At 39.1% G+C, this 21,385-nt stretch overlaps 1 protein-coding gene across 1 annotated transcript in view; it reads right to left on the minus strand.

The window, feature by feature from the left end:
• ADTRP (androgen dependent TFPI regulating protein) overlaps positions 1–21,385 on the minus strand; it is a 64,451-nt gene that overhangs the window by 14,377 nt on the left and 28,689 nt on the right. The window contains exon 4 of the mRNA XM_023538409.1: positions 2,791–2,906. Within this exon, the coding sequence (XP_023394177.1) occupies positions 2,791–2,906 (116 nt within the window). The remainder of the gene's footprint in view (positions 1–2,790; positions 2,907–21,385) is intronic.

Genomic DNA, 21,385 nt, shown 5'->3' on the forward strand with positions numbered 1-21,385 from the left:
CTAAAGCAAGTTGCCGACCATTGTTTGAACATGATCTATGTTCTCTTGGCCTTGGAATAGTGCTGTGTTCACGTTTTCCCAGTTTTTGAAGCTCCAATCCAACCAGTCCCTCAGGACCCAGATCCAATGCATACCTTCCTCACATTGCACAGTAAGACGTAACCACTTTCCTCCTCCGTGTTCTTACAGTTTCTTGCATATGTTCTATTTCATCACTTCCCGTGATGTGTTCTTATATTTTATAATAAGTGGTTCACCTCCACTTATTAAATACAAACCTCCTACAGGCTGTGGGTTAGCCTTAGGTAACTTCCCAGAAAGACCAGCTCTGTGTTAGGAGAAATATTTGTTCATTAAAAAAAATGAACAAGAGCCAGCAGTGGGAACATTTCTATTTTTCTGCTCCTCACCACTGCCTCAGAGAAAGCTAGGTGAGGTGTTTTGGGGTGAGAGAGAAGGGAAGAGTGACTGAGCTACCATATTTGTAGGTGACTAATGCTTTCCAAAGGAAATGAAAGATTTGCAGTTATTACTACTTTGCAAAGCTTTATTTTCCCACTTAGGGGCCAGCCCTTCAATTTTGCAATCTGAAAAGATAACAAAAAGTAAGTGCCACATGTGAGGCAGTCCCCACAGTCTTGGTAATTATTTTTAGGTCATTGTGATATGATTTCGGCAGTGAAATGTTTCCCCAGCTCAGAGTTATTGCTGTTTTTTCTGACTCATATTTGTTTCTCATGCTCTGTCTGGACTAGGCCCATATTCTTGACCTTATTCCTGCTATACTGTTTCCCTATTTGACCAACAAAATAGGCACTCCTAACAGCTGACCCACAACCATGGCATCTCGTACATTGCTATATCCTTGGTATCCTAGCACAGTACCTAGCACTGGTGAATAATGGAATGAACACGTGATATACTCACACCTGACCCCCATTTTGTTGCACCTCTTTTTCCTAATGACCCAATTCCCTGCATTGTCAGAACACCTGTCCAGGCACTGACAAGCCAAGCCCTCTTGACCATTGCTGCTCATCTTTCCAGCCACTGCAATTTGCCCTCAAATACCAGTGGCCTTATGTGCTCTTGTACCTTCTTAGTTTCTGAGGAGGAAAAGAACAAGGATCAGATTTGAGGATCGATGATCGACTTCCAAGTCCTTAGGTAGAAAAAGTTAATAGATCAAAGTACTATCTTATATGTGAACTCCAAAAGTTATACTTGACAAGAAAGAGTAAATAAGATTAAAGTCCACTCCCTACCAAAAAGTATAAGAATTCATGTGCATAATCAGCCATTTACCACTCTGCTTCTCCTTAGCACATACAACAGAAGGAAATATCTTTATGGATATATATGTATACTCTTACCCCATCCCAGGTCCCAGATATTCTGTCTTTAGGGATTTATTTATTTGGGTTAAGCCAGATTTGGCAAATACATGGCACATATCCTACCACTCTCTATTCTCATACTATCAGCAGACGTCACTAAATGATAGCACAATGTTTTTTTGGTAGGACCTCAGAATCTTCAACACAATGCTTCAGACATCAACTACCAGGTGGCCCCCAAGGAAATCTTATTTTTGAAAATGACCTTCATTAAAATGTAAAATCCCTAGGCTGGAGAACAGTGTAGATCACTGGAATCTTGGGACAAATTCACTGAGCAAGTACTTTCTTCAAGACAGGAGGAATAAGGAAGACTTTGGGCACTCAGAGAAAGAGAGGCGCAGACATCACAGAAAGGAAACAAAGACCAGGAAGGAACCATCATCCGAGTTCTAGCACAAAGGTTACTTGCTCTAAGACTGAGGCTTCATGAAGCCCATGGAGCAGGCTCTGTGAGCCCAGGCCCTTTGGAATGTGTTCTCTTTCTAGCTTCTGTCTCTGAAACAGCAACATAAAGAATTAAACTTTCCTTCAGGTAGGGATTGGGGGATTACTCAGATTGTCATACATGAACAGTTTATGTGAGTCTAAACTAGAGAAGGAACATAATTAGCTTCTCATCTGCAGACATTATGCTTGGCATGCTCCTTTCTGTAGAGCAAAAATATGGAGTGGATGAAAAGGCTATAGAATGGAAAGGGGTTTTCCAGTCATTAGGTGGAAGGCTAAGCACTTTTGCTTGATTACAGATCACTGGGCAGTATTTCTGAGCATTAGTGTCCCCAGGTGGTTGAATGATGAAATCTAGGCCAGTTTCTAAAATGATTTTGCATGCCACTATCTAGGCTGTTCTTCAGGTCCCTGAGCAATGCCCAAATGCCCTCTAGGAGCTTTAGTGCCAGATGTTGATGCAAATAAACCCATAATGTTACAGGCAACAGGAATGGACCAAAACTAGCATTCTCAAACCGTCAATCGTCTTTTTAGATGGAATATATTTAGATGCCTTGGTTCATTCAGCCATTCAAATATTTAATTGCAAATGGAACTAAAGATCAACATTTTCTTGGGGAAAATGTAACACATTTAGCTTTGCAATGATTAGTTCTTCATGAGAGAGAGTGAAGACTTTGTAACTTGCTCTGTGTATGTGTGTGTGTGTGTGTGTGTGTGTGTGTATGTATGTGTTTGTGCACAACTGTGTATTCTTGTGCATATGATGTTTCCATGAGTAGCAAAAGCAAACAAGAATCTTTCTACTTAAAAATTTAGAGACGGTTAACCCCCATTAACTCAAAATAAAGACTACTCTTATAGAGCTGTGGACTTCTGGAATATCCCTTAGAGTCTCAAATAACAACTCTTAAGTTGATTTTCTCTCTGTAGTTTTTACCTGCTAATGTAAGCAAGGAAAGCAACAGTCAAAATGCTGAGTCCTTTCTTCTTCAGCGGATAGCAGTATGGTCTGAAGATGACTTCAATTAGTGAGAAGGGCAATACGCATGTGTGCTGTGGAGAAAAGGTGACAAATCATAATGTTGAGGTGACTTTGCAGCTTACAGTGTTTCTTTTCTTTTGATTTCTTAAAATTATTTATTTATTTATTTATTTATTCATTCATTCATTCATTCATTTATTTTTTTTCTTTATGATGACATTGGTTAATGAAATCCAATAAGTTTTAGCTATATACTTTAACGGTAAGACATATATATATTTATACTGTTTGTTCACCTCCCACAGTTAGATTTATTTCTGTCACCACATATTTGACCCCCTTTACTCCATCTACCTACCCTCTACCCCTATCCACTACCCTCTTGTAATCACTAGTCCATTGTCCATGTCCTTGAGTCTCTGTTTGTCCTTATATGTAGGTTTATACCCCACATATAAGTGATATTGTGTGATTTTCAACTTTTTCTGTCTGGCATATTTAGCTTAGCATGATTATCTCGAAGTCCATCCATATTGTCACAAATGGCAGTATTTCATCTCTTCTTATGGCTGAGTAATATTCCATTGTATATATGTACCACAGCTTCTTTAGCCAATCATCTATCATAGGACACTTTGGTTGCTTCCATGTCCTGGCCACTGTGAATAATGCAGCTAAGAATATCAGAGTGCAAATATATTTTCAGATATGGGTTTTCAAGTCTTTGGGGTCAATACCTAGTAGAGAGATTGCTGGATCATATGGTAGTTTCAATACTGTTTTTTGAGGAAACTCCATACTCTTTTCTATAGTGGCCGTACCAGTTTGCAGTGCCCACCAGCAGTGTATGAGGGTTCCTTTTTCTCTGCATCCTCTCCGACATTTGTTATTAGTCGTCCTGTTGATTATAGCTATTCTAACAGGTATGAGATAGTATCTCATTGTGGATTTGATTTGCATTTCCCTAATAGCGATGTTGAGCATCTTTTCATATATTTGTTGGCCATTTGTATGTCCTCTAGGGAGAAGTTCAGGTCCTCTGCCTATTTTTTGATTGGATCATTTGTTTTTTGTTGTTATTGAGTCATATGAGTTCTTTGTACATTTTGGATATTAGGCCCTTATCAGAGGCATTGCCTGCAAATATATTTTCCCATTCGGATGGTTGTCTCTTTACCTTGTTGACGGTTTCTTTTGCTGAGCGGAAGCTTTATCATTTGTTGTAGTTTCATTCAATTATTTTAGCTTTTACTTCCCTTGCCTTTGAGGTCAATTTCATAAAATCCTCTTTAAGTCCAAGGTCCATGTGTTTTCTTCTATACATTTTATTGTTTCAGGTCTTATATTTAGGTACTTAATCCATTTTGAGTTAATTTTGGTGTGTGGCGATAGACAAGAGTCTAGTTTCATTCTTTTACAGGTGGCTTTCCAGTTTTCCCAGCACGTTTATGGAAAAGGTTTTCCTTTCTCCAGTGTATGTTTTTGTCTTCTTTGTTGAAAATTATTTGCCCATATAAATATGGGTTTACTTCTGGACTCTTGATTCTGTTCCACTGATCTATGTGTCTTTTTTGCTGCTAATACTAAGCCGTTTTGATTACTGTCACTTTGTAGTATAATTTGAAGTTGGGCAGAGTGATGCCTCCAGCCTTGTTCCTTTTTCTCAGATTTGATCTGGCAATTCAAGGTCTTTTGTGCTTCCATACAAATCTGATGTTTTTTTGTTCTATTTCACTAAAAAATGCTGATGGGATTTTGATGGGGATTGCATTAAATCTGTATAATGCTTTAAGTAATATGGCCATTTTAACTATATTGATCCTTCCAATCCAAGAACACAGAAAATCTTTCCATTTCTTTGTATCTTCTTTGATTTCTTTTAATAGGGTCTTGTGGTTTTCATTATGTAGATCCTTCACATGTTTCATTAAATTTATTTTTAGGTATTTTATTCTTTTTGTTGCAATTGCAAAAGAAATTATTTTTCCACTTTTTTTTCCTGACACTTCATTATTAGGATATAAGAATGCTATGGATTTTTGAACATTGACTTTGTATCCAGAGACTTTACTGTATTTGCTTATTGTTTCTAGTAGTGTTCTTGTGGACTCTTTAAGGTTTTCTATATAGAGAATCATGTCATTTGCAAATAGTGACAGTTTGACTTCTTTGTTTCCTACTTGGATGCCTTTTATATCTTTCTCTTGCCTGATTGCACTCTCTAAGATCTCCAATGTTATCTTGAATAATAGTGGTGATAGTGGACAGCCTTGCCTTGTTCCTGATCTTAGAGGGAAGGTTTTAAGTTTTTCACCATTAAGTATAATGTTGGCTGAGGGCTTGTCATACATGGCCTTTGTTATGTTAAGGTACTTTCCTTCTATACCGATTTTGTTAAGTGTTTTGATCATAAATGGATGCCATATCTTGTCGAAGGTTTTTTCTGCATTACAGTGTTTCTAATTCTCTCTTTCCTCTCCAATCTACCTTCTTCCACAACTACCAGATGAAACTTTCCAAGACTTGACTTAGATTATGCTCTTTAGATGTCCAAGGACCCACAGTGACTCTCTTGCTTATCATACTGATCCAAACTCCTTTGTCTGGCTACCAAGATACTTTGTAATGTGCTGTCACCCTCTTTGGTTCTGCTCATTTCCCACTGTGCCCCTCTCCTAACACATACAATATTTACCTGTGCACACATGTGTATGTGCATGCACACATGCGCACACATGCACACACATACACACACACACTCTTCTCCACTGAGACAAGGCTGTTTCCTTTATTCTCTGTTGCACCCAGCATGCTTGTTCTCACTTTTACGCTTCTTTTCATGCCTTGACTCTCTGTGAAATGTGTCTTCGCTCCCTGTATTCACATCATCCATATTCTTCACAGCCAAAGCAATCTTCCATGATGCTGTTTATGAATTTTCTTCTTGCTAATTTCTCTCACTCAATTTCACTGCATTTATGTCCTGTGCCATACAGTCTTGCACTTATGATATGTATTTTTAAGATCTGGGGTGCAGAGAACACATCTTAACCCATCTCTGCATTCCCCATTGCACTTTGTGCCATGTAACTATGTTGTTGATGGCTGGTAGGTGCTGGGGGTATTTGAGAATCTCCCTTTGAAACCCTCCATGTCCTTCCCACTCTTTCTCTGCTTCGCCCTCTCCTTTATAATCATCTGTCTTCTCACATCTTTCAAACCTTTAGCACTACATTTAAACAATGATATAATCAACGAAATTAGCCTTTAGGAATAGTGGTGTGTTCAGGTAGAAAGGCTACTGAAGCCTGCTTCCTCCTAGGTTATGGGAACTGATCTGAGAAAGGTAGGTGATTTGGGTCTATGTGCAATGTTCTTTCATTTATTAAACACATTTATTAAACCCTTCCGCCATACTCTATGCTTATTAGGAGCATCTAATAGTGTTAGTAATTGTAAATTTTTTACATTTATAGCTATCATTCCTCTTTTATCCCTCTTGCATCCATTGCCTTTACCTGCAAACTCCGTCTCATTCCCATTTCTGAGCCCCAAGGCGGCTATGTCAGCACCTCGATTACTGTAGTCACTGAGGCTTAGGAATGTCACAGTGCCCGTGTCACCATGCTCTCATGCTGCTTGAACCCTGGGCACTGGCTCTGGGTGGTCTTTGCCATCAGTCATGTCATTCTTGTGTTCAGAGGCATCTTCAGGAGGCAGTAGCTTCCTCCAGATCTACCTGAGCTAGCTAAGGTACAGTCAGATTATCAAGACCCTCAAATGACAGGAAATGTGATAAGTTTTGAGGGGACAGAAGTGGGATGAGAAGGAATAAGTCAAGTATAGGGTATTACTGGGCAGAGAGGGCCTCCTAGGAGGCCCCCTGTCAAGGCTGCTGTTGGTGCTGCAGAACAAGAAGGCCTCTAAAAGGCCCTGAGTACTCACGTTTTAGTAGCAAAGCCTAAAGAAACAGCATTTTGGACAAAGCATAGCTTTTATACACTTTGTCCATGGTTGGTCCTGAATATAACTGACTGATTAGATATGCAAATGGAAAGAGTTCCAGGCCCACTGTCATACCTTGCATCTTCCTTTGGTCCGATTTTAGGCTACAGCTCCTGTCTCTCCCTCCAATAAAGGAACATGGTGTTTAAGGGCACACACTTTCCAATTTGACTTTAGACTAGTTTCTGAATCTGTCTGAACTTCAGCTTCCTCCTTTATGAAATGGGATAATAAATAGCATACGTCTTAGGGATGCTGCTCTGAGGATTGAGATAAGTGCATGTAAAGGGCTTAGTTCTTGGCTCCGGAAACTTCTAGTGAGCATTAGCTGTAATTGTCATTCTTATTGTGATCATCATCCTTCATCTCATTGCTTACCCAGTATGGACAGAGTGAGGCAAAGTTCTGGGATGTCCACAATACCAGACACTCAGATGCATGCTGACCTGTAGCCTACAAGAGGCTGCGGCATGCAAGCAGCTGGAGTGTGGTAGCAGAGCAGTCACCATGGCCACCCTATGACTCCCTCCTCAGCTCACTGCTAGTGCCTGTGTTCCCAGTTATGGCCACTTCAGAGCCCTAGCAATGCTCTGTGTTTGACATCAGTGCTCTTTTCACCCAAGGACCACCTCAGGACGTGAGAGATGGGGCTCTCTGCCCAGCAAAGTCACTTGCCTCTCTACCTGCCTTCATTCTGCCACAGCCAGGAAGATCCAACTTCTATTAGCAACCATTAACAGCCTCATTATACTAGCCATTGATCTGACAGATTTTATTAACCCTGCCTACGGTCAGCCGCTTCCGCTCTTTACATTAATAATCATTTGGAACAGAATTCCTGTAGAATAATGTAGTGTGTTTGCATTAGGAGCAAATGAGTTCACAGTGATTAATGCTTTTACAACAAATAACTCAGGAATGCATGACTGGTCACCTCTTCCAGGAGCCTGCCCTTTGCAAGTGACATTCAATTGGATTTCCAAATGAATTCTCCCTGATGACTCTGGGAAGTTTTACTTCAGTGATGTCATTAGTGATGGACCATAGACTGTGGATTAATACCAGCTAGAAGATCTTTAAAAGAACCACAATTTTTGGTTGGGGCCGGGGGTAGGAATGAAGAAAGGAGGAAGACCACATTCTGTGAGCTTTCTAAATATTTAGCTACTGTGAAGAGCCAAGCATGACGCAATAAACCTCCCGATATTTCAAATGTGGTAGTATTTCACCTCATGTTGATATAAATTATATAACCTTTGTCATGCAGCGCATATTTAAAAAAAAAATAGAAAGAAAAAAATCAGTAAGAGAAAAGTCAAATATGCCTTCTGCTTCCAAAAAATCTAATAATTAGTCTGGGATTGACACAAATTAGAATGCTGCCAAAAATTGCTGAAAACAGTGACTCATTCTGTATTTCAATTAACAGTTTCTCAGTTTCCCTTATAAACAGTGAAGCTGACAAAAATTAATTATCTCAGAGGGGGTAAAATATTTCCTCCCAAAGTAAACAAAACACCATGGGCTGAGACAATAGTATGTGTAAACAGAGTGGATGGAATGAAGCTATCTTCCCTTGTCAATTAAGCCATCATTTTAGTAGCTTTTTCTTTAAATATCTCATTCTGAAAGTATCGGTTAAAAGGACAGCATTGTTCTTTTTTTCATCTTTTTCTACTAAGTTATGTCTTTTCCTCCTGTCCTTGGTGTAATGTCTATTTCCATCTGAATATTTTGGAGACAGAACATAAGCATGAAATATTGATTTAAGTATTAGTATAATAATTGCGCTTTAGATTCTCTGGTTGCAAAATATCCTTGTAAATAAGTGCTAAAATTTACCAGCCCGTTGAGAATTCTTACAGGGCTACATGAGTGGCAACATGGAAAATAATGAGCACTTAACTTTTACTCACCTCATACCAGTAGATAAGTAGCTCCTATAAACAACTTCTCTATATATGAAGCTAAACTTAAAATGGGATGCATTTGCCTGAATCCTGCAAAAAAGGCCAGCCTTATAATCACTGAGATAACCCATGGAGCCGACAATTCATCTTTGTCATGCAGGCTCCAATTACTGAATCTATATGGTTATCATAGTCACCCTTTTATGTGTAAGATTCTTGGGGAGGACAGGAGCACTTAATTTTCTCCAGGGAAAGAAATTCAAGGAGCCTACACATTTTGAAAATCAGATAGTGACACTTTAAAATACGATCTCTGCTTCTTTCCTCTATTTCATTTCTTTGATATACTAGCTCTTTTGTTAAGCTGAGTTTACTACAATAAACAAGGCTGCTTCTACTTTCTTAGACTGGTCATTGGGAGACTTTCTTCTTCACATGCTGTTTCTAATGAACTTAGGTGATATTGCCCTCTTCAGGTTTGCCTCAATCTTCTCCTCCCTTCCTCTGTTCAGACAACACTTGGATCTGAGAATTAATTCCTTACGTTGGCTCTTCCCAAACTGATATCCTTTCCTCTAAGTCTCTAAGATAATGTCTTTGGTTTGTTTATGGTGCTAATGGATAGATAGTTTTAAATCAAAATTTATTGCACTGACAAGATCTCATTTCTGGGCACATTAAGGAGAATGTTTTTGCTTACTATATATTAAATGTGTCACTTTTTAATTTATTTAAGAAATGAAAAGCTTCACAAAATCTCCTTAGGGGCAAATATATGGTCAAAACATCAATTAAACCTTAAACGTAAATACAACAGACATGAAAATGGAGGCAAAACCAAACCTTAATAGAATGCCATTTTACCCAGGCTTGTTATTACACTACTTGATCATGTTTCTTAAGCTTGAAAATTATATGCAATAACAGTTATTTTGTAAATCCTTGTAAAACAATCTCTGGTTTTAATAATACTATACATTTGCCAGCTAAAACCTTTTACCTCACTCCTTACCAGCTCCCCTCACTGCAGTTTCTGTCTCTAATCATCTGTATTCTCTACAGCTTTTATGTTGCTTATGGTGAAATTTTACTTTAAGTCAATCTGATATACAGTAATTCAGAAATGTAGACATAAGCTAAGTTGCTTCTAGCTCTAGGGTACAACTATTTTCTTTTCCTTACCCTCCATCTATACTACCTGCAGGGGTCTTTTCAGTCTCAAATACTAGAGTTTAAAAGATGATTGGATTTGTAAAAATTCCCTTTCCCACTTTCTAGGAACTCAAGTACATAGGCTAGGCACCACTATAATTAAAGAGTCAATGTTCAAATGCCTGGGGAGGAGAGACTGGGTAGATAAACCACCTACAGAGAGAGCCAAAAGCTTCTCTTTAATATCCATAGTCTACATAGGTGAGCTGACACAGCCCAGCCTGCTAAAAAATCAGAAAACAGAAGTTAAAAACAAATAGTTTTATTTACTTCAGAGGAGTAGTAATGTTTGCAGTTTACTCAGAAATGCATCAAAATAAGATGAGTAGATGCATATATATGTGTTAAATCAAATATGGTAAACTATTAATAGTAGAATCTAAATGGTGGGTAATACAGGTGGCTTGCTGTAAAATTTTTTCAACTGTGCTTTATATTTGAAATATTTTATAATAAAATGTTGGAAGAAATGTGAATAGTCTCTACTGACTTGGAAAGAGAGATTAATGCTCCATTGGGCTAAGAAAGAAAAGTATGCCAGTATTTTATGAACTCGTATGTGAATTGAACAGGTGGTTAAATGATAACTTTCCGAATCTTCTAAGGAGGGTTTCTAAGTAATTTTTTTTTTTACTTACTACACTATTGTTCTTTGGGTTAATATGTAGTTTGGCCAACATCTCAGAGCAGTCTTCTTCTACTAGGAAGCTAGTTGGCTTTGACAGTGTCTTGCCTAGTGAAAAAGTGGCCATTTAGATTCTATTCAGTTAAGAGTAAGACAAAAGAAAGATCCAGGATCTTTGGACCCCATGATCAGGAGTGTATCTGCCTCTTCCTGCTCTCCTCCCCTTTCCAAAGCACCCAAATCTCTTTCCCTAATTTAACTTTCTTTGGCAACAATAACACCCTAAGACACCTGCTGAAATCAAAGACTTGTTTCTTTACTTCTCATATCCAAATGTGATTCACTTTCCCCCTCAAATGTTTCTCATAACTGCCTATTCTTTAATCTTTTCCAACATTACTGCCCAAATGTTCCTTATTATAGTACATACTCAACATTGCAATTAGACCAACCTTCCTAAAACAAGTTTCATGTTGCCACTCCCTGATCAAAAACCTTTTGTAGCTCTCTGTTGCCTTGGTCCACTGCTTGTATTCCTTTTCTAATCTGATATCCCTCTCTCATTGTCCACAGTATCTTGATGGGCTCACTCCTTTCAGCTCAAACCAGTCTTCCCATTATCCTTGTGTTTTATGCCATTTCCTTCCTTAGAATTATTTTCTTTTCTTATTCTTTTCAATTCTTCTCTCCCAACCAGCTCCACCTTTGAGATGCCTTACAACTAAAGGCACACACTTTAACATGAGAAGATATCAAAGAACATCAGGACCCAGAAGAACACTGAAACACAAATACACCAACCAGAGGTTTGCTGATCCACTATTATTGAGATTCAAATTTAGCAATACCTTTCCAGACAGCCAAAGCAGAAAGAGAGAGATGGAATGTACACAGTTCTTTTTTCTTAAAGGAAACTAAGTTTTTTCTACTAGTAATTAGGCCTCAAAGAAATTTCTACTATTGCATTTTATTTAGGGGACACTAAGTCATAGTAGGCAGTGCTCTCCACTGTGTCCCCATAGCAAAAATACAGATCTAATTTCCATAAACTGATAAAATCTGATCAAATCTGAAGCCAAAGAGGCAAAATAATAAAACTCAATCTATTGAAGGGAATTCTGCCAGTAAGGAGATAATCTTGTATACTTATGTAGCCTTCTGATGATCAAAGCAGAAGACGAACTCCAGAAATACCATTTCCCCTAGAAGTATTTGTTTGTTTTTGTTCCAATTGTGAGTCAGACAACAGCCAGTATTTTATTCTCTGTTTAGAGCCTGGAATGTAGGTATTATACACTGTTGATGATACAGAGATCTAAATGCTTGGAGGAATTCAGAGAGTCAGTGGTAATTTTGGCACCCTTTTATTGCAAATAAGGAGCCTCACAAAGGAAACCATCCTATCCTGCCTCTTGGAGCTGAGTGCCCAGCCCTTTCTACTACCTCTCGGGCACTTGTCACACCCATATCACTTCCTTTATTTAGATGAAATGCTCACTCTCCTGTCCTTCCCACAGCTCTTGGGTTGCACTAGACTCAGTGCTTAATTATATTGTTTTACTTTTTACACTGCCAATTTCATGTATTTTTTTTTCCTCTATTCTCAATTAAATTATAAGTAATTTGAAGTCAAAGCTCTCACCTCCTTCTTTAGGACTCTCCTCCACCTTTTGATTCATAAATGTTTTTGACTGATTTTCTTTATTTGAACCTCTGTGTTGCAAAGTAGAATTGAACCTTTAATATGGCCTACAAAAGTCCTCATGATCTAGTTACCTGTCCTGTCTTACTTTTATGCCCTGCTTCCCCCACCTACAGCCTTTATCCTTTCCTTACCTCCTAATTACTCTGTACTCTATCCATAGTTCCCTCTCTCACCACTGATACATCGCACTTATCCCTCTCCTCTCTCAGCTCACATCGCCTTCTCATCTTACAGAGCTCAGCATAGATATCACTGCCTCCAGGACAGAATCCAGCAGGACAGGCACCCCTCCATGGCATGGCTGAACTACCCTGTGCTCATCCCTTTCAGAGCATCACTTTATTGCATTCATCTAAAACTGGCCAGATCTTCCCTAGAGATGAAAACAATTCAAAGCTTAGAGCTGTCACCATTTCATTTCCAGTACCTAGCACGGTGCTTACCCTACTCTGGCCACTTAATATCTGTGGCATGAATGAGTGAATCAATGAAACAGTAGAGTGAGACAGAAGAGGAAAAAGAGTTCCTTTGCATACCCTGGGAAGACAGTCCAGTGTCTTGGTGTGAGAAGACCACAGCTGCAGGCCAGAGTCAAATGACATGGGTAGCCACATAGCAGGCTGTATCTATGGTAGCAGGGCCAAGGGATCAATCCAACTTTAGGCTGGCCACCTTTACTTTTTGTCATGGCTATAGATGGCACTCCAATCCTGAAAAAGGGTGTCATAGGTCACAGGGAAACCTGTGAGGAAATGTGTCTCCTAAGAACCACTCCTCGGTGCCCACATCATGGCAACTGAACTGTAAACTCAATAAAAGGATATCACCATCCAGGAATTGGCAACACTGTAGGAAAGTTGGAAGATATGTACCCAACAGAAGCTGTTCTTTGTTCATCTTGGGACCCACTGGTTTGGGGCCCTCCATTCTGAAATTTGGGCCATGTGGAAATTCCCTTGGTTTTGTTCGATATACTCATACACCCCCCACCCTCGTATCAGTCTATAATTCACTTTTCTTCCACGCTTCTGTGCCTGGCTCCGCATAGCACACATAGAGACTTGTTTTTAAGACATAGACAGATGGGCAGCTCTCTAGAAAGCTGCTCCAAATTGGAGGAAGGAGACTGTTCTTTTCAAGAAAGAGAAAGTTTTGGAAGCACGGAGATCTGTTCTTGCTTTAAGCCGCTGTCTCTCAGATATATCTCTTCCTCTCAGATATATTATCACAATGTTGAAGGACTCAGAATGTGTAGGCAGCTGGTTTCCCTGGGAGATAACAGTATTTTAGGAAAGTGTCCTGTAAGCACAGGCTCTGGGGCAAAGTTCCAAACTCCCCACGTGACTGATCTCATGATGGACCATTTCCACACTTTCTACTTCCTGCCTCCAGCTTTCCCTTGCTGACCCATCAGTATATTCATTGGTGATTTTCCAAAATGCAATTAATTAGTTGATTTAGAGTTAGTCTATATGTTAGTTTGTATGTTAGTCTGTATGAAGGGCACATGAGCTCACTGTGGTGGGTTTGCCAGCAGAGGATGTGGTGGCTAAGAGTGGGGCCTAGAGGTAAAAGAAAAAGAGAATATTGCTTAGAAAATACCCTCATTTAATATCCATCAAATATGAGAAGTAGTTATGTTTCAACACTCCGTGCAATCAAAAGGTATACAATGTATGATCTTAGAACTCAAAAAATAATTAATTTCAACATGTATGTGTTATAGCCCTACAGTGTCACTAGGAATAGCTAGTTTTACAGCATTATGTAGTGGAGGCTCTGAAAGTGATAGACAACAGCAGGTAGCACTGGGTTGAGCACTTGGAGTCCACAATGAAGAGAACAAGTTATTGTTTAATGCAAAGACCTACTTCTCTTTCACTCACTAGGTAAAAATCCTTCTGACCTAAAAGACTCAAGAGTTTCTCTTCAGCAGCTTTCATGGTATCTCACGTTGTCTTATTACCTCATAGAATGTCACTAAGTTGTGTTTCGTTCTTTCAAGATAAGTCAATTTTAATTCCTTTTTATTAAAAACAGATAACTATATATTACAGACTATTTTTCAATTGTGAACTTTTTTCTTGCTGATAATCAAAAAACAAAACAAAACAAAACAAAAGAGTTGTCTGTTGAATATCAAATTAAAGATGCCAAGTAAGATGGTAGATGTGAGTTTGGTGCCCAGAAGAGAAATTTAGCTAGAAATAAAGATTTAGGAGCCCACAAAGTGTAAATATGCCTTTTTTAGATGAGATGACCCAAAGAAAGTGTATGAGTTAAGAATAAAGGACCTATGAATAAACACTGTGGAACAGCAGTAGTTAAGCCAGAGTTTCTCAACTTCTACAGTATTGATATTGTAGAATAGCTAATTCTTTGTTGTGGAGAGCTGCTTGTGCATAGTAGGATGCTTAACAACGTCCTTGGCTTCTTACTTACTAGATGCCAAAAGTACCTACCCACTTTCATTCGTGACAATCAAAACCATCTCCAGATATTTCTAAGTGTCTCCCAGATGGCAAAATCAATTCCAGCTGAGAATCCCTGATTTAAGTGAGGGGCAAAAAAAGAGCATCTTGCAAAGGTAATTGACAAGAAGTGATCAGAAAGTCTGGATGTAAGATAAAGAAGGAAAGAGAATATTTCGAGAAAGATGAGGTAAAATGTGCCAAATTTCAAGGGAAAGTATTAAGACATATTAAGATACCAACCTTCCACTCCAAGTCTTAAAGAGAGGAACACTGTGGTAAGCACGCAGGAGCTTGCTCCTTGTGTCCCAAATGCTTATTCTTCCTTCCAGGGTGACACCCATGTTCCCTGTCCAGCCCTCTGCATCTCTGGATTTCAACTTCTTGTTCATAGTATTCTTAGAATTGGACCTTGGAACCCCTGGTCACTGAGAGAAGGTTAGCATGGAGTTGTCTCCCTGGCTGCCATCGCCATCTGTTCCACAAAACCTGAGGTTGGGTGGAAACCTGGACAAGTTTGTAAGTGTAAACTCTAAGACCCTACATACAGGACAAGTTGATGACAAGTCAGCTTGCTCAGAGCCTTCTACACTTCTGGGAATGCAAGCCTGTGGCATTGAGACAGTCTTCTCATTGCCAAGAAGTTTGGCTCACTTCCTTATCGTGGTCTTCTTATGAAAAACAAAACAGAATTTCTTAAAAGGTCACAAAATTTCTTCTCACCACAGCATAGTAAAATGTGGCTTTTATGAGGTCTTAGATGTGTTCACAGAGAGACACCGAAAACACACAAGCTTTTATTTCCAACCAATTTGTAATAGGAGAGCTCTTCAGGATACCCACCTGCAATGATCATGTACTTTTTGGTTTCCAAACTAAATTGCTGGCAGTGGGGTGGGGGCGGGGGGCGGGGGTTGACGCAGAAAGCACAAAGGTTTTTGCTTTGTTTTGCTTTGTTTTAGCTTTCAAATCTGAATTTTCACTGGTAAAATCTGTTCCTATTAAGGGAAGTGAAATGCTGAAATCCGCCCCCTGCCATGGGGAATTGGTTCCAGGACTGCCACAGATACCAAAATTTGTGGATACTCAAGTTCCCTGCATAAAAACAGCGTATAGTCTGCCCTCTACATCTGCAGCAGATCAATGCATAGTCTGCCCTCCACATCTGCAGACTTTCAACCATGGATCAAAAACAGTACAGATATTGAAAAAAATCCACATATAAGTGGTCTTGCACAGTTCACACCATGTTGTTCAGGGGTCAAATGTATTTTGTTGGTATATGGAGAAGGTTGAGAATTCATGAAAGCAGGAAGACCAGTTTGGAGGTGTTGTGTGGGAGAAGTTAAGGTGTACACCAGGGTGTTGGCAGTGGAGCTAGAAAGTAAACAGATTTTCTATACATTTCGGGGGTAGAATGGACAAGGTTAGCTAATAGATTGGATATAAGGGTTGTGGGATGGAAGCGGGTGGAAGGTCAATGTTGTTTCTATCTTGAGCAATTGGGAGGATGGTGGCTCCATTTCCTGAAAGGGAGGAGCCCAGGACAGGTTTGGCAGTAAGTATAACATGTCCACTTCTGGACAAGTTGACTCAAAGATGGGCCCGTAACAGCAATGTAGACAGAAGTGCACATTTGGAACTCAAGAAAGATCTGAGCTGGAGACTCATAGATAGAATTAAATCCATGAGCTACGATAGATGTGAGCTATGAGGAAAAAGAGTACTGGCAAAGAAGGTGGCCCAATATAAGCCCGGAAAAACACCACCATTTAAAGAGCGGGTAGAGGATGTAAGCAGAGACTGAGGTAGCAGGAAAACTAGTTAATGTGCTACCGATAAAGACAAAAAAGCAGAGTTTCAAGGAGGGTGAGGTCTACTGTGCTGAACGCTGCTGAGAGTTAAGTAAGATGGGTCGGAGAGAAGGAGCCCTGGATTTGGCATTGTGGAGATAGTGTGTCTTTACTTTCATCTTCTCACAGAGTAGGCTGTTGGAAAGACTGCACACCAGACAATAGGCCCCAGAAGAGTGATCTAGTGGCAAGCTGCCATGCTGCTTCAAGTGAGGACTTAAGCTAAATGGACAAGGTGGCACAATCTAATTTACTAGAATAAGAAGGATTGGGAAATTGGGGAGGGTTGAAGATTAAAAAAAAGAAGCACCTTTGTTGACAAAGTTTCTGTCTTGGGGCATTAGGCAGCTTGGGGGAGAGCTGAGAGTCTGGTTTCTGGTTGAATCTCTCAATGGGGAAGTCCCAGTTTACAATTAGGACTTGCATTTCACTCCTCCCCTTGAGAGTAGGCTCAGGTTGTTCTGTAGGTCTGTGTGCAGAACTCCCATGTTGACATTAACCAGAAAGTAAATCAAGCAATCTTGGGGACATTAAAAGCCAACCCTAAAACTTTATATACAAATGAATAAACAGTATGCACCAGAATATAAAGAAATACAAACTTGTGCTAAGTTGTCATATCGCCTATCACAAAAGACAGGCAATTTGATCACCTCCAGAGAACACTTTATGATCAAGAGCCGTTTTATAATTGCAAGAAAACTCAAGGGTCTCGCCACCAGGGACAGCTGCCAGGCTTAGAAAAGAGAACACTCCACCAAATTCATCTGTAATCATGATCTAGTATTATTAAATAGCAGTCTGTGTAATAAACCTGAGGGAACAGGGTTGTGGTCCCTAATAAAGAGATGAACAAAATGGGTTACTTAATCATTAGTCTTCTTTCTTTGTTTATACCTACCCCTTTAAAATGAATACTTTAGAGACTTTGTATTTTCCTCTCAAATGTTTTCTGATCTTATCATGTTGCCACCTCTCCCTGACTACATTAGTAATTAGAATAGCCCAGTTAGGGGTTATTGCATAACTTCAATATTTGGGCCTTCAAGAACAGTAGAAATGCTTCTAAGGAGAGGTAACTTAATCCTACACAAAAGGCCTTTCCACCATAAACATCTTGTTTCATGGATTTGCATCTACCATAATACAGGTCTTGTTCCCACATCTTTCTCTACACTTTAGAATGGCCTCTGACCATGGATTCAAATTCTTATCAGTTTGTTTCCTCTTCTACTAATGTAGAAGTCATACACTCCATTTCTGTGTGGCCATTTTAGACATTATGACATGGTCATTATCTCTAGCCTCTCCCTACCACAATTCCAAGGAGGCTTTAGTATGTCTTAATTTCAGACATCCCTCTCCCAACTTATTTTTATGCAGTATTTTAATTCATTCTTTTTTTTAAGTTGCCATAAATCGAACAAATTGCTTTCCATTGCATTTGGTATCTCTGCCCTCCCTTTTGAGATCTTCTCTTTGAAATATATCCTTCAGCATTTCTCATTACTGAGGGTCTGTAGATGATAAGCTCTGTTTTAGTGTGACTGAAAACGTCTTTATTTTGCCTCTGTTTCAGAAGATACTTTAAGTGAGTAAATAGGTTGGCAGTTTTTTTTCTTCCATACTTTAAAGCCGTTATTCCACCATCTTCTGGCTTCTTTGTTGCTATTGAGAAATCAGCTCTCAGTCTAACAGTGGTTCCTTATTTTGGAAATCCATTTTATTAATCTGGCTACTTCTTGGGTCTTCTTTTTGTCTAAATGTCTGCAGGGTCATTTGAGTGCCTAGATGTCTGCCCTTCATCCTGTGTAGCATTTTTTTTTTTTTTGGCACTTCTTGAATCTGAGGATTAATTTTTCATAAGTTTAAAAAAATAATCAGTGAATCTCTCTTCAAATACTGCCTGTATGTCACTCTCTTTGTTAGATCTTCTTCTGTTTTCTTTTAGTTTTTGGGAATTTCCTTTACTTTCTTGTCAGTAAGTCGAACATTTAAAAATATTTTTGGAAATATTTTCTTTAACATTTTAGTTGTCTTATAATATTTGCTCGTTTCAGGCTATTGTTCCACTCAGAACCTTATTTCTTTTGGATAGAGAAATCTCTACTCATATTAAAGGTTGTGGACATAATTCAGAAGGAAGCCGGGGATTTTATGTTCATGTATCAGTCAGGATCCCATTAGGAACACAGAGGTCTTTGTGGCATTCCAAGGAGGAAGGTTTTAGTGCTTAAGCAGCTGTTGGAAAAGGTAGGTCTGTAAAAGTCAGGAAACTTCTGCTGGAAGGGGGTGATTCGAGGGAGTTGGCCAAGAAGCTGTGGCAAATCTTGAAAGTCTCTGGGAACTGCCTCTTGTGATCTCAGCTGCTTGTAATAAAGTGTGTGATTCCTAGGTGTTTGTCCAGCAGCTGATGCTAATACTGTGTCTGCAATCTTCCCACACAGCTATTCTCAATAACTTCTGTTCTTCCACATCTTATAAGAATGCCTCTCATTGGCTGACTCTTACCTGAAACCTTATGCAAAAAGGAATTTTACAAGCTGTGTGTATTTCCAGGCTTATCCCCTGCTGCACAGAGAAGAATGGAGAAGGGGTGATATTGATTTCAAGATGACAAAATTAGGCACAGGTTGTTATGTATCACTGATAGTACTTTATGGTGCACACATTTTATTTGCTCCTAATAACATTGCTGAGAATCAAGAACAGTAAACACACCCATTTTGAGGATCCAAATACTCAGAGTGGTCTGTTAACTTTTCCAAAATTACACAGCAAGATAATGACAGAAACAGGGCTAGAATTAAGGTTTTCTGGTATTGAAGTCAATTTTTTTTTCGTGAAATCAAAAGTTAACTTGTAGAAAACATCTGACATAATCATTTTTGCAACTTAGACAAAGAGCTAAGAAATTTCGCTTCCATCTACCCCAATCCGAATTTCTTCTTAATTATATATCCGTTTAAACTTGTTAGCCCCAAAAGAAACTTAACAAATGTGAAAAAACATTTATGAATATAGAATATGATTCACCAGATGATTAATTTCCTGACGACCTGTACCTGGAGATGTCTTGGATTATCTGCTCAATGCTCTAAAAGTCACCACCTCAAAAAAAGCCACCAAGGTTGTCAGTTCCATTGGACATGCAACTCAATATTTCAGTTGTCATATATCATTCAACAAAAATTTATAAGCACCTTGTTTTCCAGGCTTACAAGTTCTATGATAATCATAGATGTTTTAATGCTACTAACTCTAACATTATTAGGTTAGCAAAGTATTTTAAAATATGTCAGTAAAAGTATGCATATTAATTAAAATATTCCCACATATAAGCCTTAAACTAAACTCCCTGAGCTCATTGGAGACAAAAGACTTTTATTAAATATTATTTGACAGGTTAAGTGTTTTAGCATCTCTGCCAATCATCACTACAAAAGAATATTTATTGTCAAACATGAAACAGGTAAAAAAGAGAAATATTACCACATTATTGTTTGTTATGATCACATGTTCTTATGACAACAGCAAAAACAACATTTTCAAGTAATGGTGAGGCCATCTTGCCCTGATTATAGGACTACTGTCTAACATCATGTTTTCATTCTGTTTTAAATATTCATAATTACACAGCTGATTCTTTTAGTAGATAGATGGAGTGTGAACCAAACATGCCTATAGTTCTTATCGGTGGAGATGCTCTTTAGTGGCATCCAGGGTGCTTTAGGTTGCCAGTCCACTGTTTAAAAAACTACAGGTAGAACCACTGAGCATAAAAATAGGATCCCCACTTTGAGCAAACCTTTCACTCCCCCTCCCACAGACTGACCGTCACTTCTATCTCACACTGCTCAATGTACTTGAGCTCTTCCTTGTCTCCATGTCCTTACTTCTCTTTAGCTTTGCTCTAATGTAAAATTTTAGGGAAAATGGATGATCTAGTAAATACATGAAGGAAATAGAGGATGAAGCTGGTAAGTAAGGCTGGTAATAGGTTGGAAGGAGTTGGCAAAGCAAATACCTATATGTAAATGAATGTGTCCATTGGATTGGGAGAGGGGAGTGAAGGGCAGGGCTGAGAATTCAAAATGCTAAACGTAAAGCATATGAGAACTAGGAATCCATGGGTATACTATGTGGGCTGGAGGAGTCACCATCAAGAAGACTAGATGATAACCTGCAGAAATATTATACTGGCTGGTAACCCAAGGACCAAGATATGAAAGGGAGATAGAAGACTTGGACTTACTTGAATTCTCAATTAAGTACAAGTGACTGCTCTGTAGGCAGAGAAGATGAAGAGACCAGGGAAAGAGATGTGGGGGTTGGCTAAAAGCCTGTTCAAGGCAAGGACAGGACTTTGCAGCTCTCAAAGTGCCTGCCTGTGGGTTATGAAGCAACTAGAAGCATGATGAGGGCTCTTCTGTGCTGGCTCTCTAATCAGGAAGGGGTTAGCCATTCGAATCTGATAGAGAAGTCTCTCCCACCCACCCACTCACCCACTGGGAAGCTCCTGGGCATTTTCACTTCTCTTCTGAGATCATGGGACTTTAACTCTTTCCTACCCACTTAGATGTGATTTATTTCTGTTAGTAGTTCAGAGGGATTTAGGATCTTCTAAGTTTCTCCATCCTGGTTATTCTCTAGCATAAAGTCATTCTACCTGTTGGTAGTATTACACATAGTTGCTATGGAAGTGAGGATTAATTATATCACACAGGAGGAGGGAAAGAGACTTACTAGTAAACCCTCAAGGGCACCAA

Source organism: Pteropus vampyrus, unplaced genomic scaffold, assembly GCF_000151845.1.
Source record: "Pteropus vampyrus isolate Shadow unplaced genomic scaffold, Pvam_2.0 Scaffold221, whole genome shotgun sequence".
Lineage (NCBI taxonomy): Eukaryota > Metazoa > Chordata > Mammalia > Chiroptera > Pteropodidae > Pteropus > Pteropus vampyrus.